This window comes from Gobius niger (genome assembly GCF_951799975.1).
Source record: "Gobius niger genome assembly, chromosome: 5".
Lineage (NCBI taxonomy): Eukaryota > Metazoa > Chordata > Actinopteri > Gobiiformes > Gobiidae > Gobius > Gobius niger.
This window is the reverse complement of record NC_136856.1, coordinates 16,333,885-16,360,538: the sequence shown is the minus strand read 5'-3', so window position 1 is coordinate 16,360,538 and position 26,654 is coordinate 16,333,885. Positions and strand designations below refer to the sequence as shown.

Sequence of the window (26,654 nt, the reverse complement as noted above, 5' to 3'; positions counted from 1 at the left end):
GGAAAATGTCCTGGTCAGTCATTCATTAACACAGAAAGAAACCTCAATAGAATGGAAGAATAGAAAATAGAATAACAATAAAATAGGGAGAGAAGTCCGTTTTTTTAAAGGGAGAAATAGAAACCAATAAACAGGTTGAATAATTAATTAGGCTGTCATTTCTCCGTTTTCTCATAATGGTAAATTATGTACAATTATTTGCTGCTCGGCATTTAGATAATATATAATTACTTTATACCAAACAACCAAGACATTTACATGGGTTTATGTTGATTTGATAAAGTGCTTTGTCAGACTCCGCGCTTCAAACAAACAACCCCTGATAGGCCTATGCAAAGTGTCCACAGACACATGCAAACAATCCAGAGGCAACGTTTTTTTAGAGCTTACATTTAGAACTAATGCATTATTAGTTAGTTAGTTATTAGTTATATTAGTTTCCAGATATTGCAAATTAATAAAGGAGAGCATGGTTCACGGCCTATTGTTTCCCCAGCGTTAATAAATGACTGTAGTTTTAGGACTATAGCTCCATCTAGTGGTGGAAACAAGGAACTCCAGCTGTGGTATTGCAACCAACGTGACTATCACATTATTATTTTCATAATGTGTCAAAATCTCAAATCTTTTTTTTTTTGTAGGAAATGTAGGCTACTTTAGGATCAGGATGATGACAACACCAGCCACAAGGAAGCTCTCATGATGTGGACCTAACGCTCCCTATCATGAGAGCCTGTAAGTCCAGGAGACAACTGGACTCACATTCTCTGTTAACTGTTATGTCCAGTTGTTTTTACTGTTAGAAGATGTTGAAAGTATCAAAAGTTTGCAGTAGATCAAGGCCTATACATCTCCTAATGGCTTATTATAGGGCATAACTTAGAGTCTGTTACCTCTAGTGGTAAATCCAAGTTTAGTGAGGTCCATCTTTGTATCGGCCATGGGACCAGCTACTGTTTGAGTTACCTCCTAGTTACTGACACCAGTTCCCCAGCCCCCAATTAGGAAGAAGAGCCTAAATTATACAGTTGAAGTTATATTTTTATTAACTATTATTGCAATAAGCAATATGGCAGTACATACATTTCATTTATTGACCGTTTATGTAGTTTTCCCTCGACATGTTCTGTCATGCAGTCTCAGATCCTCTTGTTCACTCGAATGAATGTCACGCCCTTCTCTCCAGGAGTTACACAAGTCTAGAGCCACCGAAAGGGAAAATATTTATTAAAAATGAATAAAATAAAATAAAAATCTATTTTTTATTTATCGTAACAAACACATTTCTAGCTACCACATTTTCAATCTTGGTTGACATGCAATCCGAAAGAGCATCATTTTAAATGTGAGGTGACCTACCATAACCAGTTTATCTTCAACAATCTCAGCTGTCAAATGGTATTGAGGAAACTGTATCAAAATCTTGCCATTCTCCAACGTTACTGGAGCCTTCAGATCAAGGTAAAATATTATGAATGTCCAATAATTGTTAATCTGCCACCAGTGCTGTTTTCTGAAAATGACCCACCGTGAACTTCTCCCTTTTCATTGTGAACAGCTCGCACTCCTGCCCCACAGTGAAGGTGTTAGACCAGGTCCAGTCTGGGATGGTTTGTGTCCAGGTGAAGTTGTCTCCATCTTGCTGCACCTCTGTGATGACCTTATGGTCTGTCTTTGCGTTGAGGAGCCCTACAGAGAAACAAACTCTAACTCCACAGTCATACAAATACATCTTCTGATCATTATGTCCGATTTACCTATGGCTTCTAGAAACTCCACATAGTTTTCTTGACTCTCCAGCTCGTATTTCCCCGTGAAAGACATGATAGAAAAGAGAAGGGGGAGCCTGCAATGAGTTCATTACACATTAAAATGGGGGAGTGACCAAATGTGGGCCCACCGCTTCCTTCTTCTCTCCAAATATTCACCCTCTCTCAGCAAAACAATAAGCTAAAGAGTGTGCATGCGGACAGATGAAGTTGCACAATGGCTTTTTGTCACTGTTGCAACAATTTTGTCATTTGGAAATAATCCTAAGAATTTGTCCAGGTGCCGTCACCGCCAGTTTTTTTCAGCTGCATGTGAATGGGCTGCAAGTTGGTGCTTGTGACAGTAGTAAAAAGCTCAGAGCAGGAAGAATGACTTAGATCAGGGGTAGGCAACGCCAGGCCCGGGGGCCAAAACCAGCTCTCCATCAACCTCTGGCCCATAAGAGGATTTTGAGAGAGATCAAATGCTTGTTAAAGTATTCTAGAAATGTGAAAAATAGTGGCAATTCCTGTAACATTCCTGAGCACAACACCCATTTAGGCCATATATAATGTTAACATTGTCATTTGTAGATAGTGATGCTTTTCTTTGGCCTGCAGTTGAAGAGTCTGGCCCTTGGTCTTTTGACGATGAAGAAAACCAGCCCTCCACCAAACAAACGTCCCTATACCCTGACTTAAGTGTTACAGTTGGCATGAACACAATAGGGGTTGTAACTACAAATGCCACAGGCTACATGCTTTGCCAGTACGGTTGTTAATGATGAGGAAAAAAATGTCATATTTGATATTCTATCGTGATTGAGCTGCCCCACTGGCCGCCTAAACCTCTTGGATCCAAACACACTTTTCATGTGATATGTATTCTTTGAGTTCAAAACACACCAAGGCTGACAGGTCGATGTTCATGCACTGTCTGAAGCACTGTTTGTTTGATCAAGCTAAACAAAAGTATGTGCTTATACTCTCACATATTCTCATCAAAAAATGACTCAACAAGTGAGCCCTTGGGTGGATTTATAAGCCCCCCCTGAAATAACTTAAAATATATACATAGGCTACATACACTATACTTAGGCTACTTAACTGTAACTCCTGTCATTTAGTCACACCTACCTTTTATGTCAAAAAACAAAGGAATGAAACACAGAGCCTTGTATGAAAACAGTTCAGACAAAATCTGTAGTTTATATGATTTTTCTCTCGTGGAGTCAAGCATCTAAAGTGCATCGGCTGCAAGTGAATATTGTTTACAGTGTATGTTGCCATGGTTACTGACCTTTAAGCCATGTCAATGTCAATCAAGCAGCTGTCTGAGCTGAGATGCCCAGGATTCAATATCATGCACACTTCCTCCAGCTTTTCTGGGGGATCACAGGCCAGCTGACAGACATACTCTCTTCAGTGTTTCCCAGGTCTTCCTGGGAAATGCTGGGGCCTCCTCCTAATGGGAGGATCACCTTCCCAGGGAGGCGACCAGGAGCCATCAGGAAGAGATGCCCCGTTTATCTCCCAAGTAACTGAACTCCTAACCTTATCTCTAAAGGTGCACCCAGCCACTCTGTGGAGGCTAGAAACATTTTCTTACACATTGAGTTGAAGCAGGATAGAGCAGAAGATAATATGGTTCACGGGACATGGGCTGGTGCCAGAAAGAGCAGTGCAAAAAATAACATGAACTTCAAACATCACCAGAGGCAGAATACTACAGAGAAAACTACCGACATGCCAAGTTGTCTGGCTTCTTGTGAGTTGGAGGAGAGGGTCAAACACAAAGGAACACAGTTGATATTATAATGGAGAACATGGAGAAACAGACATCAGCAGAAAATGGACTTGGCAGAATACATGTTTGAAACACCAGCTGTCCACCGGCAGTCCAGACTGGACAGCATCAGTCCCCAGGCTGTGGAAATGTGCAATGGTAAAGATGACAACCACGCCCATCTAGATGGACAGAATAATGAGGAAAAGTAGGAATAGGTTTAAGGACGGGTAGGAGTGCAAAATACAACTGACGTTATGGATCTGCAGGATAGAGGTCACAGTACGGGATGCTCTTATTGACTTAAACTTCTGCATTTCTCATGACTATAATACAAATACTATACTAATACTGTATGTGAGCATTCATGCATACTGTATGTTTATATTACAAGGGTTGGATTAAGCCTTGTCAAGAAAAATAGTTGTAGTGTATTACACCTGCAGAGGGCAAAAAGATTGGTGTGTAACCTACGGAACATTGCTTTGATGTCAAGCTAGATTTAAAGGCAACGTTTGTAAGGATAATGTACTTAATTGAGGGCCATAAAGAGGAGATGTACTTGACATCAATGTCTTTTTTGCAGTTCAACATTGATTTTATTTTCAATACTTTCGGATAGACATAACCTTCAGAAATATGACCCTTCTATTTTAGGCAAAAAGATACACACCCTTTTGCCTTTGAACATGATTTATTCATGTCTCAATCACATGATTCTAGTACAGACAGCAATGTCTCAAACACCGGACTAAAAACTTGTATCTTTTTTGTGCACACAGTAGAGAAACCAAGTAATACTTAATATAAACCACAAAATATGAAATATTAAGTGAATCTGTGACACTTTGATCAAATCAGTAAAGACTTTGTCAGTCCAGAGCACATTACTGATGTGCTGAGAATATGACAAAACATCATGCAGGTTCTTGGATAATCTCCAGACTTTCAAGTCTCTCTGGCTTGTGTTGACCTCACATACAGGATAAATGGGACATACGTTTACAGCAGCAGAATAACTCACGTGTCTCCACCAAATACTGACCACAAATTACACTGACCATCATGTAACAAGTGAAATACCGATCAGGCGCAGCACTGTCGGGAAAATGAAGAACCCTATAGTCCCGTGATCACAGCCTCTGAGGGAGCAGGGCTGCATGACTTTTTAGGGGAAAAAAGAAAATCGAATTACCGTATAATTTTTCAGATGAGAATTACGATAAGCAAAATCAAGATAGATGACTGAAATGATCCGCAAAAGTAATTCAAGAATCACATGCATTTCATACAGTGTCTATACTTAATACGACCCCAAACTACTAATTAAATAAGACAGCTGAGCATGCCGGCCCAGCTGTTTAGCTGTGTCCATCCCAAATTGCCTGGACAAAATGTTGCTTCTTCCTAAACCTTCTTCATGTAACTCCTGCACTGTCCTGTACACTGTACCCGTGCCACAATCTAGGAAGTATAGGAGTTGTGACAGTCAAATTAGGATTTTGTCCCAATAACTGATAATGGCCAGCTTAGGTCTGCTGTCATCAATATCAACAGTGGTCCAGTGAAGGAGCACTGGATATTCACAAGAGTCAAGACAACAGCTAGGCTCAGATGGTTTGTTAAAGCTGCTTCTGAACGTAACACAGGTAAACGTGACATCACCACACAGAATGTACTGTATGTCGGTCATAATGCAGTGCCTGATCAGAGTATTATCCAACATACACAGTTAGGCTCACACTTTGTCCGCAGCACCGATACTGTCTTTGTTAATGCCTGTTTTGTCCCTAAATTTCCCAAAGGAGAAAGAAAAAACATTAGCATTCACCTCCTCTGCTTTCCCTTTGTTTACATCTGGTTTGTTCACCCCTGGCTGACAGTCTGTGGGCGTCCCGGGGAGCAGGTTTGGGGTGGACGTGGTCGGAGTGCTTGTGCCCCAGATGAAGAGCGCCTCTCCTTCGGGACATGGGGGCAGCCCTTTGCTTAAGTAGCTGGGGCTGGGACTGGCAGACGAGAGGGTGCGCTGACTCCCGTTCAGGCAGGCCGCGTTGTGGTCGTTGGAGCCTTTTCGGGAGTGTCCGGAGGAGGTGAAGTTGGACGAGCGGTAGTTGTAGGCCTTCCATCCGGGACGTTTCCTCTGGTGCCACTGGCAGCGGAGGATGCGGATGAAGGCCAGTTTGAACTCGCGGTTGTAGCACGGGTAGATGATGGGGTTGAGGCAGCTGTTGAAATAGCCCAGCCAGAAGATGACTTTGAAGAGGACATCGGGGGGGCGCAGCTCGACGTTGAAAGAGCCTGAAAACAAGGGAGAAGTGAGCGCATTGGGGGACGAAAGGAAGACACTGTTACTGTAATGTCTGGTATTTGTTACGGTTTACAACTCTCTTTTGCCAAGACTTAGGAGAACTTTCCATAGATGTATAAAACAGACCTACACCTTCCCTGCTTTTTTTCCAGACATGTTGCTAATAAATCAATGAAAATATGACTCAACACATTTTCCATTGCGTTCGACAAGTTTGCTTATGGAATGCTTTCAAGATCATGCATTGATCTCATCCATCACAGAGATGTACCGTCACTGCAATGGCTCTTTGTGTGCATCTGCTGTCCTCACACCAGAAGAGGGCAGCAAACATTTGTAAAGATGCCACTGCCTTTGCTCTGCCCGATCCCGTCAGATCTCGGAAGTGGTGGAAGAAGTACTCAATATTCTTATTTAAGTAAAAGTGCAGATACAAGACCAAAAATGTACTTGATTGATTTACTTACTCTGATCACATTTTTGCTTAAAGCAGAACTAAGTAACTCATGCCCCCATGCAAGCGCATGTGTAGCATGTTGCAGGGATATTGTACGTCCAATTACACAATGGAGATAAATTATTTTTTTCACTCAAACTTGGCTGTAAATACTGTTTAAGTGACAGTTAGCTTTGTCCGTTAGCCTGTTAGCTTCTTCTTCGTGATTTCATCAGTGTGTATTGATGACTCTGACCTGGAGGCCGGAAGTTGCAAGTGTGGTTTACTGGCCAGAGACACCAAGGGGAGAGGAAAGCCCCCCCTATTCATTAACACTTGTTTGTATTACCCCCAGAGGATTTATTAAGGTAAACACGTTACTTAGTGCTGCTTTAAGTAAAAGTATGCATTGTAAAAAAAAATGTTTAAGTAAAAAGTAAAAGTATTTAAGAGTTTAATGTGCAGGATTTTTTTAATCATTTGAATCAAACCAGGTCTAAATGAGTAAACCACTAACTCAGGTCAAAAACAGGAACTAAACCAGGTCTACATAGGAGCAAGCCACTAAACCAAGTCTAAACTAGGACTTAACCAGTTCACCGTAAAGAGGTCACCTTGAAAATTAACCCAATTTAAAAATGTAGTGGCGTGGAAAGTACAGATGCAGGCTCTAAAATGTAGTGAAGTATAAGTAAAAAGTATTCATCATAAAATTTACTCAAGTAAAGTAAAACTACCTATAATTTGTACTTTTTACTTGTACTTTTTACTTGTTACTTTCCACCACTGGATCTCGGGAACGAAGCAGGGTAAGGTAAGTGAGTGAGTGAGTGAGTGAGTGAGTGAGTGAGTGAGTGAGTGAGTGAGTGAATGAGTGAGTGAGTGAATGAGTGAGTGACCGCCGGGGTGAATGTAATGTGTGAGTGAGTGAGTGAGTGAGTGAGTGGTTGCTGATGGTCAAATGGTGCAAATTGACAGCCTCACTTCCGGCAGTCTACCCCAGGGCAGCTGTGGCAACAAACCTATACCTTACCATCACCGAGGATGGTGTGATGAATAATGCACAGAATTGTAAAGCGACTTTGAGCGTCTATAAAACCGTTGTAAGACTAATACATTATAAATATTTCATTGCTTTATTAACCATTAACTCTTGACTCAATTGAATGTCAGGTTTGGCTGAAATCGCTCCAGTAATCGAAGAAAACACATTCATAAGAAGCTTTTTGAGTTCATTCTTTTTCTGTGGCTTTAAAAAGCATTGAATTGAGGCACAAATGAATCGATTCAAGCTCCCACGCTCATTTGCTGTTAACAAAGCCAGCGCACAGTGGACCTGGTCTCGCATTTGTACAAACAAGAACCTCTGCATTAAACCAAGAAGCCAAAGCCACGAAATATAAGTGGGGAACAGCAAGCGGTAAGTAGCAAAGGAAAGACTTAATGCAGTGGTGATAGCTGCTTCTTTGCATCCAGCAATTCAATTACAAAAAAACTGATATAGACACTAAAACTAAAACATAATTCAGAACAGTTGCTCTGAAGACATTGATGAAAGTGACTTTGTTGGACTTGAATGATCAGCTGTTCATTGGCAGCACACACCAGAGGAAATGGTGACAGACGAGTGCTGCTCAGTCATCTGTCCCCTCAAATCAACAGTCTCTATTTAGCAGTTGGTCTTCTCACGATTCGCTGGATTGTGTTATGTAACTGCGGAAGCTGGATGTAAAGAAAGCTGGATGTAAAGAAAAGGCACTTTGAGATGCTGTGATCGAGGACAAAAAGAAACAAGCGGATTTTGAGAGAAAAATGAAAGCCGTCTTTGCCAAACAACGCCTTGATAGAGGTCTATTAGATGGTCAGAGTCACTTTACAATTATTCATTCACTCTCTATAGGGGTTGTCCCGGGGCCCCTCAGACCACAACCATCAAGTACTCACTAACACCCCATATTAATAGTTCGGCCAGGCAGGTGGAGTGAAGTACTGCTGACCTTTGGATCCGGGGTTCTGTGTGACAAATTCTTTTGCTTCAGTTTAATCTCTCAACTCCCACTTGAACCAAGCACATTTTCTCCAGTTTGGCATTACCCAAACAACAGAAAGTGTCAAAAAAAAAAGCAAGGTTAAGTTCTGCTGCAGACTGTGTGATATGATAAAAATAAGAAAAATCACTGTATGTAAAACAATGATCAAAATGTATAAATGTTTAGCCACAATGAGCCACTTAAGAAAAAAGAAAAGAAAGTTGGCGCACGTTTATTCCGGGTTCGCGGCTGATTTATTTCAATCATTCTCAAGACTATCAAGAGTCTTGAGAACATGCCCCGAACGATGTTTATTCAGTTTCATTTGATAAAGATTATTTTAAGAACATTGTGGGACATCATATCTATAGCGGCATATTATTATTAGGTTCATAATCTGTAGTTTTAATAAAAGTTTGTTATTTTAGGGACATTGCACCGTTTCTGGGTATGTGGGCCCCTTCATGTCTGTAGTCCCCTGCTGTAACCTTACCATGAATCTCTGTGGGGCGATTTCCACACAGACGTATGATAAAAGAGCAGGAAAGCGCACATAGACTGTCTGGGCAGACTTATTTGTATGCGTAACGTTTTGTGCGAACGCGCTCCATGTTTGTGTCCCTTTAAGACATTTATGTTGAAAGGATATAGCCCAGACAATAGCCCACAGATAACAGAAGGCTGACACTCCAAACCCTTGTGCACGGAGAGGCTTTTGCACGTCCTTCCTGCTGCAGTGCACACCTTATGAACAGGAACATCTTAACAAAACAATGCATCCTGTTATTCTAATTGGGCGACATGAGGCCCCTCCCGACGCGTGGTTTCATAACACCCGAATGATGAAAAGGTCTGGATTTCACGGGGGCAATGGCGATATTGGTGATTGTTAAATGCAGTCGACAAAGCCATAACAAAGATCTATTCTGGGCACGCTGGTATGACAGAATGGCGACTGGCGCGCTCACCCTTTCGCTGCCCTCTGGCCCTAATCCTGCCAATGCCACCTCCATTCTCGCCCCATCACGCCGGCACTTAGCTCTTTCATTATTGTTTCAACCTCCAAACGCCTCTCTATTACCCCCGGAGTCATGTGCAGCAAGAACCCCCCCGGCACTAAGCAGAGCAGACACGGGCCTGGTATCAGTTCCCAAACACATCCAAACGGAAGCCATTGCTTAACACCTCAGAGTGTGGTCTCCTCTCACATCTCTCTCCATCGCCGGCAGAACCAATTGTGCAATACATAGTGTCCGTGCCGCCTGCAAATGTGAAAATGTGTCTGATAAAAAAGTCTGTGCACTAATCTAACAAGCCTTTCATTTTAAAACAATGGCCAATTTGAACAATAAGTGAGATGTGATTTAACTTTCTGCGTTGGTTAATGCAGGGTGCTCTTGTTTCCCCACCACAAACAAAAACATGTACAATGGTTCCAGAGCTCCACTGGAAAAGAGATTCTGAAATCTTAATGGGACTCCTTTGGTTAAATAAAGATCAAATAAAACATAAATAATAATAATAAATAGTGCATTAGCCTTATATAATTTCATACATTATTTATTCACTCCGTACTTGGTGATGGTAAGCTATGTAAGTAGCCACAGCTGCCCTGGGGCAAACTGAGGGAAGCTAGGTTTCCAATCTGCGCCATCAGCCCCTCCGACACCTCACTCCCAGACTACATTCACCCAGGCTTCCTGGTTTTCCCAAACAGTCTCCCATCCAAGTACCAACCAGGTCATACACTGCTTAGCGTCTGAGATTTGATAGAATCGGCCATAGAAAAAAAGTATTCACTAAATGAAAGAGTTTTTATACAGAAAGAAAAAAACTTTTTTGCAGTTTGTTTGATATCAAATTAACCATTTAAAGCAACACTATTTGATTCAAGTACAGTTTTGATCTGAAAAGGGTTGAAGCCTGTTCTCAGGGCCGGCCCTGGGCATAGGCGACCCAGACGGGCCGCCTAGGGCGCCATCTGCTGGAGGGGCCGTCATCAAATTGAGCTTTCCATTACCAAAGTGTGTCCTTTTTTATATCCAAAGTTAAATCTAGCCTATGGCGCCATATTGGCTAGGGCCCTGTCTGTTCTAAAAGTCGCAAAGACACTGAACACATCACAGTTATAGGTCATGTTAAGCCACATTTTGTAATAACCATTCAAAATGTAATGCAATTTGTAACTGCATTGTCAATAAAACACATTTTCACTTTATCTAAAGGCTAAAAGAATAAGTAGATCAAAAACTAAATTACTGCAACTGCCATAAATATCGCATTCCAAAAAAACAGAAAACCCATGGGAAAAAAATGAAAAAAAAAAAACAACAACCCCAAAACAAAACATAAAGACAGGAGCAATATCCTAATCTAATAGTAATAGTGTTAACACACATTTTATTGCATTATATAATAAGTTATTGCAAAATTAGAAAATCATTGCAAAATACGGCTCTAGGACATTTGTTGTATTTGTTGCAATGGAATTTATTTATTTTTTATTGTACAGCTTCCTTAAAGCTGGGGTACCTGATTTTTTTTCTGCACAAACTATGACATTTTTAAAAATTGTCCCAAACTTGTTTCTAGCTCTCACAATCCTTCCTGCATGAGCAAATTGTTTATACATGTGATAAAGAAGGGGGGAAATAAATTGCACTGATTTAGATTCTACTTTAAATTCTGTCTTCTATCGCTAATTAGGTGAAGACCATGCAACAAGGCTTGCTTTTTGCAGTCTTAACAACATACTCTGTGGTGTTTTTTACTTTACAACAACAAAAAGTCAGGCATCCCAGCTTTCACGACTATTTAACAAGCAAAAAGTTAAGTTCTTCCTCTGCCACAGTTCCAGGCCTAAAGAACAAATTAAGTATTTTGCCTCTCCTAAATGATCTGAAATTACTATGTAAATCAGTTGGACGAGCAATTAAACGGATGAGCAGCCTTTCTGCGACTAATTAGTAATATTTTACCTTGTCTCCCTGATTACTGCTTCAGATGTGATATTGCTTCAAAATTAGGTTATATTATGTAATCAAACACAGCGTCATTACCAACTCATAAAATATTCCTGACTGAGTCTGTATGTATGAGGCTTAATGTTTCACATCTGAGAAAGCCACAGGTTTAATCCTGCTTGTTTCTGTTGCTGTTGGTTGTTTTGTTTTTTGAGTCAGAAAGCAATAGTACTGCTCTGTTCTCGTACAAATATCTCAAAGCTAGTTTGAAAGTTGCGAGTTAAATACTCCTTAAAATAAAAAATATCCTGCAGGTGAAAATATTATCCAGTCCATATGCATAACCTTAGACCAAAATACTTGAATGGACTTCATATTCAAGAGGCTTTGGACTTGACTCTGGAGACACTGAGTGGAACATGTCTTTTTTTAATCTGTAACTTGAACTGGACTAGAAGCTAAAAGCGGATTTGGTCTAAACCAGGACTAAACCTTGACTAAAACATTTTTAGAACTGCAGAGAAGCCTGAATAGTATCACCTGAAGCAGCTTATTTGAGAAGAACTAACTTATATAACACGATTGTTTAACCATTTTGTAAATGGTCTTTTCCAGCTGATGTTAACTCAGGCCTATGGGGCTCAATGTGATCATTATCAATGCTATGTTTTAAAGGGTATTTATTGGAAAAATGCAAATAAACTCATACTCAGACACAACTGGATTCTACAATCGGACCATCACACTCAGATAAACACTGCTCTGTGACACCGAGAGCATTGTTTTAATGGCATGAGTGCAATCTCCACTGTCACAGTCGCCCCACACACTCCATATGTGAAGGTCTAACTACAAAGGAAGACGACGAGTAATAACAAGTGTTAGGCAGGAAATCCCTATCTGTGGGCGGGACATTCATGCTCCATTAAATGTACAATCAAGGCTTATGCAACTGTTGCAGCATTAGCTATTACTGCAACTTTTTGTTTGCTTTTAACCACTCAACGACACACGATAAATAGTTCAATCACAACAATTACTTACTCTATTATTGATGCTTTTGTCGCGCTCTACCAACATTTTCAACACATGACCAATTGCTTATAACAAAAATGGCCAAATAAGAATTCCAGTAATCTATATTCAATCATTTTCTTTCGAGAAGGAAACTTTGTGACACACAAATAGTGCCAGAAGAATTGAGCTCTGTTTCATGTCGCCCGGACACCTCTCCTGCTCTTGTTTATTTTCTAATATCATGGTGCAACTACATTTTTCCAGTTAAAGGTAAATTACTTTGACATGTTGCTGACAGATGGGAGTACGGCTTTAGGAAAAACATTCCACCTACAGGGCTCTTGTTCAATTACTGACTGAAAAAATAAGAGAAGAAGAAGAAATTTACAGCATTTACATTTAACCATAAGATTCTTCTGGATAAGCTCTCATCCTACAGGAAATACAAGTAATTCCTGTGGTTTACTCGTTATCTCACGGGCCAATACCAAACTACCAAAATATCTCAGTATGTCAAAGCGGTGGCCTATTCCTTTCAGTCAAAATCGCACTTTCTTGTAAAAAATTTAACTTTGTTCTCAAAACCTGCACATAGATAAAACACAACAAACAGCTTAACATGAAACCCAGATCAATCAATGTGCCTTCATCAGAGCCGGTGCTGGCCCTTCTGGGGCCCTAAGCAAAAACCCACACGGGGCCCTGCAGTAGCGTCCCATGGCTATTCGACGACGAGAGAATCCATTTATGGTCAAAACAGTTCCATTGTTCCAGGGCAGAAGCAGAACATACAGACCTCAATTCAGGTCCTGCCCCCTGTGTGAGGACCACTAACCACTAAACCACTGTGAGACTGGTATTTAGGACGACTACTAGTTTATTTCCCTTTTTAAAATAGTAAATGGCAAATGGTCCCATTCTCTCCCCTCTGGTCCCTGACCCACAGATTGGGGACCGCTGATTTAAAACTAACTGAAACCTGCTCCTGGCGGTTGTTTCTGTCTTACCGCTGAGAATTTGCCTGTGAGTCGCCCAACCCGTTTTAGACTGTGCACATTCAGAGAACCAGAGTTACTGTAAGTTACTGTGCTCATGGGAACCATGTGGATTCAACTCAACAAAAAGGCCTCGGACCACGGCTTTTTACTCTGGTCTACTCCTCAAACTACTGTCCTGATGCTCCAGACTCACCAGACACAATAAGAAGAGAGTTTAAATGAGAGTGAGGCCCAGAGTTGCAGCCCAGAGAAAACATGAGAGCAGCGCCCGGACACGGGTGACATGATGCAGCCGCGCAGCAGCCGCGGAGGAGCCGTGCATGAGGCGAAGCACCGGGAGACAGACGGCCGAGCGGGGACACGAGCGGAGAAGCACTTGCGCTTTGGAAGAGACAGGGGGACGGCGGTCGGTCTCTCCTGCTCACTCACTTGCAGACTGCTCCGTTTTGGTGTTGTGGCGAAGTAGGCGGAGAGTGAGTGCGCGCTGGAAGAGCCTGTCCCCGTAACAACGCGTTGATTAATCATGCGGGGCCCTTGCGGCTGCGGGGGCCCTACGCACCTTGCGTAGTTTGCGCATAGGAAGAACCGGCTCTGGCCTTCATATACATAAGCAATTACAAATGAGGCTAGTTTTCCACTATGTGCACTGTGAATGACGTGTTCAAATAAAGAAAATGTTACGTCCTTCACCACACAACACAATTATTCCCAGCAAAGAGGATTTACTGAAATATTTCTATATACAAACAAAAACACAACTAGAACTAAATGGACTGCCAGCATGAATAAAAATAATGTATACAATCCCATTAGTATGCAGGGGACATCTTTGAACACTGATTGGCTAAGAGGGAACATGAATATTGTGATTGCGATGTCCTCTCCTTACTCCAGACCCTTTTGTTGTATCTCAGTCTCAGCCCCGCAGCTAAACCCTCTCCTCTTTGACTCCACATAGTGATCCTGCCCCTGGTCAGGAGTAATGAGCTGAAGCTAACAGCCCCAAGCATAAACAGATTCCTCAATGGCCACAGGAAATGTATGCAGCCGGCCTCGTGCCGGTTCACAAACACTGTTTAATCCCACACAAGTGAGTGAGGAATACGAATAAACAGTGAAACATATATTACTCACAGGGTTTGTTCACAGCCTGGCAACGTAAACTGACTGATAATCAGAGGAGAGCATTTACCCTCTATATTAGGATGTTGAAGTCCAGATTTGGCACAATATATTTGTGCGTTTGACCCATCTTGTTGCCCTTGTAAATTGAATGATTTACAACAATGAAAAAAACAAAACCCTGAACTGAATATTCAAACTTATATTGGCGAGGAAAACAGAGAATCCAACCATAAAATTTGTAGTGTTTACTTTAATTTAGGACTGTTTTGCATGCCCTCTTGTTCTCCTTGTTCTGAACTGATGTATTCTTAGTTTTCTGAAAGTACCCATCTCCCAGCATTAATATCTGACTGCAGCAATATATGGTTTAATTTCCTTTAGAGTTTGCAAAGCAACATGGAGTAGAGTCTCTGTGACCCTAGGGCCATGAGATTAACTGGGCTGCAGTGCAGAGGAGGCCACCTACCCACCACTTGGCACATTGAACATATAGAGTGGTTGCATCATAAATACAACCGAGCAGGGTGCAACAGTCATGCTAATAATACTTTGGGAAGCTTGTAAAAATCCCTCTAAAATCCCTTTAAAAAAGATTGCGTGAGGGATGCTGTTACACTGCCAGAAATAAATACTAGGATTTGACAGTTTTGTATCGCTTTGTAGTCTCATAAAAATAATACTTAATGAAATCAACAGGAGCTGGGTTCTGCTTGGCTGAATGCAAAATATATAGTTGCTATTTTTACCCTTGCAGTATATCACAGCCATACTGTATATCAAAGCCCCCTCGGTGGTTGACAATGTGGTCTAATAAATGTTACTCAGGAGGAATTCCAGACTGGTCGTGATTAATAAAGCCTGCAGCCTCTAAATGTCCAACTCAGACTTTGTGCAGGGACACATCTGAATACACAGATTTATTTTTATAGCAGTCTTAAACCTCAGCAGACTCTGGGATGATATATGTTGATATATGGATAGTTTACACAGTATTGGACTGTAAAGTTGTTGAGATTAGCCCCTGGAGGTCATATTTTATCATTAGTGTCCACTGGGTCAACAATGTTTATGGAAGTGAGCGTGAAGCCTGCACTGAGTCTGGCAGGTCTTTGATGGTCTTTACATTATATGTATATTCCAACATGGCATTACTATGTTGACACACCATGGCAAATGGGGTTTTAAAGTGATTTTGGCTAGGTTTGTGGTGTCTGTTTTCATATCAAAGAATTCGGCACATATTTTCTTATTGGATCAACACATCATTACTTATGCAGTGTTACATAAAATGTCAGTCAGTAAATTAATAAATCTAACCATAGAACTGTTTTGTCATCAAATAAAAGAACTGGCCCTTATCCAGAAGTCGAATGGGCATGAATCTGTGTAGCCATTGCAAATCTTGGTTTCACAGTTAATCAGACAGTTGTTGCTTGATGTGATAATGAAAAACTGGTTTGGACATTTTGGACTCACCTATTGGTAAAGCGACAAAGAAAGGCAGCCAACAAAGCGTAAACATGCCCACAACGACCCCCAAAGTTTTGGCCGCTTTCTTTTCGCGGGAAAACTTGAGAAGTTTAACAGTGAGAGAACTTCTGGCTTGGTGCGCGCGCCCTTTACCGGCTGTGGAGGCACCGGGGTCGTCGTTCACGTGCGAGCCTTTGTGTATCCTCAGCGTCAGTTCACCAGAGTTCATCCTCTCCCGCATCACTCCGGCCTCTAGGTTCTTAGTAGTCCGTTTGGCCACTATATAGACGCGACAGTACATGGCCAGGATGACCACAAGTGGGATATAGAAGGAGCCCAGGGACGAGAACAGTGCGTAGAAAGGCTCCTCTGTGATCAGGCACACTGTGTCGTCCGGGGACGGCGGCTGCTTCCAGCCGAGCAGCGGACCAATAGATATTACTATGGACAGCACCCACACGCCCAGCATGGCCAGAAGCGCGCGCCTCTCCGTCACGATGCCCGGGTACTGCAGAGGGTGGCTCACTCCTATGAAACGGTCAATGGAAATTACGCACAGGCTCATGATGGATGCGGTGCAGCACAAAACGTCCAGAGCTGCCCATATGTCACAAAACACACGTCCAAACACCCAGTAGTCCAGAATCTCCAATGTGGCAGACACTGGCAGAACCATTGTGCCCAGGAGCAGGTCCGCGATGGCCAGGTTAATGATGAAATAGTTGGTCGGCGTGCGCAGGTGCCTGTTGCACACCACTGACAGAATGACCAAGATATTCCCCGCGATGGCAAACACGATGAAAGCCCCGAGTACCAAGCCCAGCGGGACAGCCCGGCTGAGGACCACCGCTGTGTGGTTCCCTCCGGAGCTGTTCGGTGACGCACCCGCATCCAACCGCGAGGAAGCGTTTTCCCACAAGTTTGTGACATTGTCAGTGCTTCCACTCATTTTGCCTCAAGAGCTCCTCCATATCAGTCTGTAGAGCCCTTTGAACCCAATAAATGAAATTAAAACCACAGAGCTGTCACATAGTCTTCATGGCCATTGTCACTTCCAAACGAGCACAGTCTTCCTCTCGAGAGGCTGATGGAGAAGTGTGGGGGTCTCCTCTCACCGCGCGCAGCTCCGACAAACACTGACCAAACACACAAACAGGAGCAGCGCGCGCATGACGCACAGCCCCTCACCGACCCATTTGCATTATTCCAGGGGACAGGAGAGGTCTCTTGTTGCTGACAGCAGTTTTAATGAATAAGAAGCGCTGAAAGGCTTTGGGGTCAAAACATACATTCCTGTCTCCCATTTAGACCTCCATAGTAGCAAAGACTATACATGTAATAAAATCCCGAGACTTGCCCCATACACTTTCCTCAAAGAAAACAATCTGGTTAGTTCAGTGGTTCAACATGTGTTATGTGAAAGAAATGAGTCTCCACCAACCGTTTGAGAAGCCTATGCTCAGAAGGTCAGATTGATTAAGTTCATTATGAAACAACCAACAGTCTGTGCTTTTATGACTTGTGTTTCAGTAAAACACACTCCTATTTTGGTCATCTGTGGCGGTCCCATTGGAGTAATCTCATTTTGGATACGGGGCTCAGTTAGAGAGGAGTGACTGATTTAATGGGCTGAGTTCCGACACTGCACATTCCTGGGGCCTCGTGTTTTAAGTGCTTTTTTGACCAAACCTGAAGCTGTTTCTTTGGATGACATATAAGTGAAGTCTGCTCTGAAACCTGTCACATTTTTCTTACAGCAGCACATAACATTCCCGTGAAACAGAGCGATAATTTCTCTACCTCATTTGTCATTTCATTCAAAATGGGAAGCAAGTTTCTACTTTTTAGCACTTTTTATGGATATTTATACATTTAAACAGCCAGGAAGAGTTTTAGTGACTCCAAACATATTTATTCCATCCAATAAAAATGTTGCTGTGTTTGATGAAGCACATAAAGCAATAATCGCTGCAAAAATGTCTCCTCTGATAAATAAAATATAATTCTAATACACGTTTTATACAGCTATTTTCTGAAAGTTACAGCAATTTGTGGACTAATATTCACACACAGTGGTAAGCCACTTCTGTAGCCACAGTTGTGCTGGGACAGACCAAGAGAAGCTTGGCTGCCAATCGGTGCCTATATGGTCCTGAACACAGTAACACTGGATCAAATGCATGGGACCTTTAATGTTGTGTGCAAATGCTAAAAAACAAAAAAAAACAAAGCAAGAATTCCCTTCTAGAGTAAAGACAATTCAACACCTAAATAAAATTATTAAGAATAATAAAAGGTTTCTGTCAAGAGGAGCACATACTGTATATTACAACATATTTGATTTGGTAAACCCTGAAGATTTTTATTTACAGAAGATAAGAAAGTGCTTCTTTTATCCATGTCGCATAAAGGATTCAGTACGGGGCTGTAAAGTTGATGTGTTTTATCAAGTCTGAGCATGTGTTATGGTTATCTCTTTGCCTGTGCACCATAAACCAAAAGGCAAAGTGTCTGGTCTCTGTATTCACAGACTATAAGTGCTCCTTGACTGCTCCTTCAGGTGGGATTACCAGCCTTGTGCCCACACATCTTTTAAACAGGCTTCAGAATGCAAGTATTATAGGCATCTTAAAAGACAAATCGCCTTATGTCACTTCTGATTCAGCTGCCTTTTAGTGCCAAGATTAGGTACATTACACTGACCATCATTTGATCGAAAGCGCTGAACTTTCAAATAACACGGAAGCTGCTCAGGGCCCCTGCCAAGTGTTGCGGGTGGACAAAACTTTCATATCTTGGACAGAAAATCTTTCTTTAATAAGGGATTTTTCTGCCTTTCGGAGCACGTTAGTGGGGAGTGGTTTGAGAGAGAGGATCAGTGTCTCTTGCCAAGTTACAAGAGAACAAACAAGTGCATCAGAAAATTTGTGCTGCGAAAAAGTAAATGCTTCTATTGATGTCAATAATTTTCTCTGGAAAAAAACATTGCTTTTTCAGTTTGGGGAACACAACATAATCTAAATATTTCGCCACCCCCTAGAAAAGACAGTGCGCAGTATTTACAAACTGATACACATATTAGTGTCGATTGACTTTTTCCTTTACTCTAAGTCAATCCAAAGTTGTTTATTAAACATTTTTAGATCATCAAATTATTATTTTTTTGGATTGTAATTATTATTAAAACTATAAATCAGGAAAATACAAAGTGAACATAAATAGAAAGGGCATTCCTGTTCTTTTGTCTGTGTGAAGAGGTTTTTCTTGTGTTCAAAGCCAGCCCTGACAGCCTCTCGGGTCAAAGGCCAGGCTCCCTCTGAAGCACACATGCTCAGCATTACCACAGCAAACAACAGTATCAATCACACCAGACTGCCACACAGACAACCAGTGAGATACAGAAGCACACGCGACCACATGCGAAAGTATATACAGGTATTTGATTGACTGCATGTGTTTTTTAGTCCCAATTTAGTGCCAATTGGGACTAAAAACCACATGCAGCCCTCGATCTGAATGTAAGATAATACCTAATTAAAGAGACCGCAGTTTTATAAAGTATGCTCTTTTTACTTTACAAACTTTACAGTGTTTGGCGCAGTAGTGGCTATAAAGATCAGAGAGGTATCGCTTTAGGTATTTGTGACATTTAAATTTACATTGGTAACATCACTGTGCTCCACATTCTTTTACTGGATACTTTTGTACATCTTTGCAGTGTTTTTGTGGGGATTTTTTTTTATTGCAGAGAGTCCATAATGGTCCTGAAGTAAACAGCTAGCTTATCAGCTAAACCCATTTGAGACCTACACATTTCTTCTTCTGAGACACTGAAGAGGCACCAAAAGCCCCCCAGTGGAGGCATCACAAGAGAAGCTACAGGAAACAAAAAAGGTACAAACGAGGAGGTATCCAGGGGAGACACTGTTGTGTAGCGGAGTGCAGGACACCATCCATCCATGTTCTTACACTTTATCCGGGGCCGGGTCGCGGAGGCAGCAGTCTCAGCAGAGATGCCCAGACTTCCCGATCCACGCACACCTCCTCCAGCTGTTCTGGAGGGACCCCGAGGCGACACCAGGCCAGATCTGAGACATAGTCCCACCAGCGTGTCCTGGGCCTTCCAGTGCAGGTCACCATGCTCTGAAATAGGGACAAACCCAGGAGGCGGTCCACTGTTTCAGAGGATCAGAGGAGACTGGAGCATGATACATATTGGCCACAACAGAGTTCAGACCCTACTGTCATTGAGAAGCTTTGGGATGTGCTGGAAAAGGATTTGTGGAGTGGTCACACTACACAAAGAGAGAGAGAGAGAGAGAGAGAGAGAGAGAGAGAGAGAGAGAGAGAGAGAGAGAGAGAGAGAGAGACCCTCATCTCCAAGAGTATGATTTTGCCTGGACTACACATGCACCGATGCAGTGCTTCTCTGTAAATTAGTTTTACTGTAAACAATATATTTTACATTTTGATTACTATTTTTACTTGAGTTATTGATGGATTGGATCTTCACCCAATGTTCTCCACCATAAAACCAGATGTAATGCTGCTGAAACGTAAAGAAGCCATTAAGTTTATTGCCTCATTGGAGAACTCACATTGACGTGTTGTTTTACGGTGTGAGCCCCCATTGAGCGAGCGGCACGCCCATTAACTGTCACACTCAAGAGGAACGTTTTTTCTGTTCGAGTCAACAAGGTCAAAACAATGCCTCGTAGAGATGTGATCTTCCCCACAGCAAGGGTCAAACTCATATCATGCCTTCAGCCCAGCACACATCTGAACAAATGGGAAAAAACATAAGAGGGAGGTAAAAAAAACATAAAAACACATGTAGACCCATTACAATGAAGCTATCTGGAGACAAGCCGTTTATGTATTTCAATAATGATTTCAATTGTATACAGACTGATGCTGCTGTCTTTCTATGGGAGCGGAGCATGGCCTTATATTAGCAGACTGTCATTCCTCACCCCTCCATTTACATTAATTACACCATTTGAGACAGAATCCTGCTCTACACCCGGTCTCGTCCTTGGCTGGGTTAGTCTTGTTCTAGTCCTGACTTCTGGTTTACATGTGGTTTAGTCCTGGTTTAAACTGATATGGATAAATATATTCACACCTTATCATGGAATGGAAGCTTATTTGCATAGCGCTTTTCACATGTCACACGTTTGTACTTCCTTCCACACACGGCGGTGATATGTAGTTATGTAGCCACAGTTTCCCCTGCGACTGCATACATCTGCACCTCCATTCATTCACGCACACACATCATTCGTCCTGGCCTATTGTACATGTTTTGAGTGGAAGGGGAAACGGGAGTACCTGGAGGAGACCTACCCAGATACCCGTCCAGTTGGGAATCGAACTCAGGACCTTCTCAATGATCGCCAAAACTGTCAAGCACTTGGTTAAACGTTGCTTCAGTGTGCATTCTCTCTCATTCAACCATGCGGAGCTGCAGTTGGAAAGGGTTCATGACTCTGGATCCAAAGGGGGTGGGTTAGAGCACTTAGAACTCCCCTTTGGGTGCAGAATGATTTGATTTTGGCTGTCGAAACACAAAAGGCCTGTTCTGCTCCCATGGAAAAGGGACTCTAGAGTGTAGTGTTGGAGCCCGGTAAAATTAAAATAGTTAATGACTCGCGGATTTGTTTTTTGTGACATCACAAGCCAACTCTCATTAATGTCCTTCGTGGATCGTTGTGTTAGCTCTTGTTAAATGTGCAATGTGATCAAAAGGACAGCGATAGGCAAATTTGCTATAGGTGGTGAGATGATTGTTATCCCCGCCATAGCCCAAACTCATGCACCACTTTCTAAGAAAAGGCATTTAGATCTCTTTGTGTGCAGTCATATTTCTCAAAATCATAGGGGGCCAATAGATATAAGTTGGGGTCTGGATTTGGCTCCTGGGCCTGATGTCGCATACCTCTGCATTAGGACATCTGAGAGTGTGACCTTATCGCCTGGTAGCACATTGAGATAACCACCTATAGTCAGCACTTTTGTACAAGTATAAAGCGCCGTCGATTAATGTACAAAAGGGAAGGGAAGGATTTACTGAACCATTAATCACAATCAAATAAGGACTATAATTTTTGCTGACACTTAAGTGGTGGAGAGCCAACCTGTTCACCCCAGATTCAAAATAAAGCAAAATCACCAACAACATTGTCCGGAAATAAGCTCTACTATTTACTTGTACATCCTCAACAAACCAGGATGTCCAACAGGATGCAACATCACAAGAATATTATATAAAAGTATTTTCAACACCTGAATTAATTATACAAATCCCATGACATTCAGCGATGCGGTTGACAAAAGACATTGGTTCTGAACTGTAACTTCTCACAACAAGTAGCACCTTAAATTTTGGACCTTCTAAGTACCTTCAGGCCTAATCAGGACAAAAATGGTTTAAAATAGATTTGAATTGGACTAATCTCTCACATTATGTTTGTGAAGACTCTCATTCATCCAGGATGTATTCTTCGTAGTAAAGCACTGTAATCATTAAATAATTAAAACAAATCAATTTAAAATGGCAAAAGACCCTGAATACCAACTGAAGAAGCCCCATACCGAAGTGGCTTTCCACGTACCACTGTTTAAGAACTGTTGACATAAGGGTTTAAAATATGCTTTTGCGCCATGGAAAGGAAAATGTGATGCTTTTTCACAAAACAGCTGAAGAGCACTCAGAATATGAAAATGTTAATTAAATACCATTTTTCATCATTAGACAGATGTTTCATACATTGTCCTGCACCACAAAGACTATTACTAATTACAGTGGACCTCTCCAAGCTTTTAGAAGTGAATAAATACAAATCTGTTTCAATCCCAAAAGACTAGACTCAGACTTGAATGTGAAGTTCTGAACTGGACTTAATAACTTTAGAAATCTCATGTACTTCGTCCCAAAGGTAACTCGGACCGGACCAGAAATAACAACTTGTATAAACAGGAAAAGACTATTCAGTGAGTCACGACTGGTGACTCAACTACCACAATAAAAACTATATATAAATAGCATTTTACATTTCACTTCTCTTATCCACTATTTGGCTTTGTTCACTGCACATTTCTTAAGCTGAGATACGTGATTATTGTGTGGATAAATGTGGACTCAACATGACATAAACCCAGTTATTTATACTGAATAATTAAAACTTTTTTTTTTTTTTTTACTAAAATTATTTTTTATTTATTTGTTTTGTTTTTTATAACCATTCACAGTCCATTGAATTACACTTTCTTCTGTTGCTGAAGTTTTGACCAAATATGGAAAACACTTAAGTGTTGATTGCATAGTAACATACTGTAAGCTTCCTCTGGAAATAATAGTTGTTCTTGGCTGTGAGCAGCATTGCCAACTGACACTGCGCCTGCGATGTGTCTGTGCAGTTTGCTGTTCGTGTCTAATTTGAACCTAAATGCTTTCAAGCATTGGTAAAATTAAAGTTGGAGTATAAGGCCGGGTAATATGTTTAGGACGACCTGTTCCCGACAGCAACATCTCCTTGCACTGTAGAAAGAGGGACATAGAGTTTGTTACTAGTCTCACCACCTAAGAGCAAATAACCTTTCCTGCACCCCAAAAAAGGCCAAGGGCAAAATGCAACAAGATACAGCAAAAGCTGGTATTTAGCGTTTGCTTGACCTGCCCCCTTCATCTTGTTTTGTCTCTGGCCATGTGGGTTTTGTTATCACGCCTTTCCTCACCATCACAGATTTACACACTGTGCAATTGGGCATTTCCTTCTTCACATCAGTGCTCTACCTGAGGCCACGAGCCTCTGGGAAAACTGCAAACTCCAGCACTTTCTAAAAATTACATCTGACAATGGCCAAATGGACGGAGAGCGGTGTCACTTTAACTTGATTAAGAGCTAGAAGAGGTTTTGGCTGACCTCTCGTGCCCCTGTGCAGTAAGTGCTCGGGGCGGGGCGTATGATGGAGACAGAGGCGACAGCTGATGAAGTAGAAGAATGAAGGTGTGCTCATAGAGATTCTTGGCCGGTGATGTTTGGGACTGAGGAAGGATTTGGCATAAGTCCAGTGCTGAATAGTCACTTGCACAGTATGGCCAAGACAGACCATTAGATGATTAGCTCTGATGTTTGGTGAGAAGAGCGAGACTTACGTCTTCAGTATTTCAACTGTCGTCTGCACCGCAGCTCTGGTGGACCTCCAAATGGAAACATTACAAATCGGCAGCCTCCCACCATAATTGCCAAGGGCCAAGTTGACTTTTTTGTTTTTCATGTTAAAACATCATCATGGACTTTGTCATCAGCCGATCAGAAGGGCAAAGGTTTTAAATCTTTGGAGATTCTAAAGAGTTTTCCCCCAAAAACATACAATTAATCAATTATGCTTCGGCTGAGAGTTGGCTGTGGACCCCATCACTGGAATGATGGGGTCTACAGAATATTATGTAAAAAAGTATTTAGTTTGACTTCATTTTGGGAGTTTGAAGTTTGGAGAATGATGAATAAAAAGGGAGGTGTTTCTTAAAGGGAGCATTGTGCGTTAGTGACAGAGGTACAATAAACCACATGGAGATGACAAACGTGTTTAAACAGATGAAAGTCCTGATGAATTATCATGTTTGAGTGCCTTTGTCTGTTTTTGACACCAAACCTTTTGTCGATGTGATTGCAAGAAAAGCAGTGACTATCATGAGTTTAAATCTATGCAGAAGCTTTAGTGGATTTGGCCATGGTCCTTGTCAGAGCCTATCAAGGAAATGAAAAGGAGCAAATGAATGGAGACCTTTGTACCAGTCCCTGAATAATAATCACTGCATGTTAATAAATATTATGATGCAAATTCAAGGATGGCACTGAGCCATGAAAAATACAGTACAGAGCTGTCAGCAAAAGGCGACATTAGCATTGCAAACTCCACGTGCAGGAAAGCTGTGAGCTGAATGTATGTTATGTTACATGATATGACCTTCCTGCTTCAGATGATGGACGTCTCACTCACTCATCTGTTCTCCCACAAGTGACCCTATGATTTCATTACCGAAGTGTCTGACTTTGACATTTGGAAAAAATGTCCATGCAAATCAAGTAATGTCAATATGTTAATGTCCGAATCCTTCATTATCTTTAGTCACAGTGTTATGAATGGTGTTAATGCAAGCTCAAAGTCAATGTTATTGCAAAGGAAACAATCTGGTCTCCCTTTGACATGAATTTGATGGCTTCAGCAATTGATCGTTAAAAGCTCAAGTTATGTAAATACGGGACCGGATGATCAGATAGAATTGGCCTCAACTTATACTTGATACTATATAGAGTTTGTCACCTGGAAGTGGAGCATTAAATGGCCACTGCTGATCATATTGACCACTTTCTAAAACAAAGTGATCAGAGCCCTTTAGAACATTGATCCTAATACAGAAAAGTCAAGGAGAGGTCACACGGCATTGAGTTTGTCTCAGCTGATTGTGCAGGTGCTTGCGTCAATCGCCACCACTTTCCCAGAAGACCTTTCCAAAAGAGCGAGGTCCAGGACTGTTAGCTGCACTAACTCCAGCACCAAGCGGCTGAGTGTTGTGGGTAAAGTGGTTATGGCTAAAGAGCGTGATGCAGAAGGGCCTGTGCACCAAGGCCCTCCGCATCCATTCACATTCATTAAAGAGGAGGACACCTCGTCCTCAAGTCCCGGTGCTCAGCCGTCACTCGCTCGTCCTTTTGTTAATACGAGACAAGGTTTTTTTCTGTGTACACAATTTTTTCCCATATAATGCACGCACTGTAGATGGTGTCAGCTGTGCTTGGCCTATTGTGTCGTTTTAGATTGATGGGGAAAGCCAAAGGAAACAGGAGCAGGGAATTTTTATCCACATTGTACATTGACCTTACCCAATTGTGTACAGTTTTGAGAACCTGGGCAAGATGCAGAGCACTTTGTTCACTGTACATGTGTGGCTGGTTGAGAGGGACAGGAAGGGCATAATGAAACAATGTTGGATTTGCTGTGGCAACTGCAAATAAGAAAGGTGCCACATAGTATAGGAAAGGTTGGGCAGGCTAACATGAAAGTGGATTTTTATGCTACAGGCGCTCTCGTAGTCTGTTATGTTGACCCGAAGGCTTTGAAAACAGCAGAGTATGATCATGGCCTCTGACTCTCGCACAGTAAGTCTATGTATGGAGCCCCCGCAGTGAGGGGAAAACTACAGTTCCTGATGTCTTTGTAAACTCGCATCTGTCGAGGCTAAAAACAGAAAAAACATGTTGAATCCAGCTGTGGAGAATATGGTTTATTTGTGTTAACAGTGGTTACCCCTGAAGAAGTTTCCATAACATGAACTTATAGGCTATAGACATAAACAGGCTTTACATTCAGACTGAGTGAGCTTTGACTTTTTTAACTTTTATAAAACAGATACAATTTTATGATGTACTGTAATTCCAGGGGTTGGCACCATGAGCAAAACATGATTTTAGAAGAAAAGAATGATAAGTTTAAAGGCCCAAATTAAAAATGTATAAAAACCTATAACTCATGTTGATGGTAAAATTTCTAGATGCTGTGCTTTGATAGAACACAGAGCCTCGTGGAGTTGCTGTTATTCATCAAAACCATGTTCCTTTACGATCAATAACATGTTGTTTGGTGGCAGCACCAGCTCCAATGTTCGGTTTGCTGCAACACCATTTCTTTCAATAAAAATGTAAAGTAAAAATACAGATGCATAGAATTTCGGTGAACCAAGATGGATTGTTCAAATGGTAACAAAAA

At 41.7% G+C, this 26,654-nt stretch overlaps 3 protein-coding genes across 4 annotated transcripts in view; 1 reads left to right on the top strand and 2 right to left on the bottom strand.

Moving 5' to 3' along the window:
* The window catches only part of ccnjl (cyclin J-like), a 194,104-nt gene that overhangs the window by 15,658 nt on the left and 151,792 nt on the right, over positions 1-26,654 (top strand). The gene's annotated exons all lie outside the window — the stretch shown is intronic.
* Positions 1,072-1,855, bottom strand: LOC306963049 (gastrotropin-like). The gene is made up of 4 exons (XM_079556488.1): positions 1,758-1,855; positions 1,529-1,689; positions 1,360-1,449; positions 1,072-1,199 (listed from the first exon to the last, which is right to left on the bottom strand). The coding sequence occupies exons 1-4, from the start codon at positions 1,822-1,824 to the stop codon at positions 1,140-1,142; spliced, it is 378 nt and encodes a 125-aa protein (XP_079412614.1). The 5' UTR covers positions 1,825-1,855; the 3' UTR covers positions 1,072-1,139.
* LOC306963039 (alpha-1A adrenergic receptor-like) lies at positions 4,240-17,022 on the bottom strand. 2 transcript variants are annotated; one of them, XM_079556477.1, is made up of 3 exons: positions 16,035-17,022; positions 5,122-5,832; positions 4,240-5,072 (listed from the first exon to the last, which is right to left on the bottom strand). In XM_079556477.1, exons 1-2 carry the CDS (start codon positions 16,828-16,830, stop codon positions 5,273-5,275), a joined length of 1,356 nt encoding a protein of 451 aa, XP_079412603.1. In that variant the 5' UTR covers positions 16,831-17,022; the 3' UTR covers positions 4,240-5,072; positions 5,122-5,272. The 2 variants fall into 2 exon arrangements, with proteins under 2 accessions (XP_079412603.1, XP_079412602.1); XM_079556476.1 differs by having other exon boundaries at positions 4,243-5,072; positions 15,888-17,021.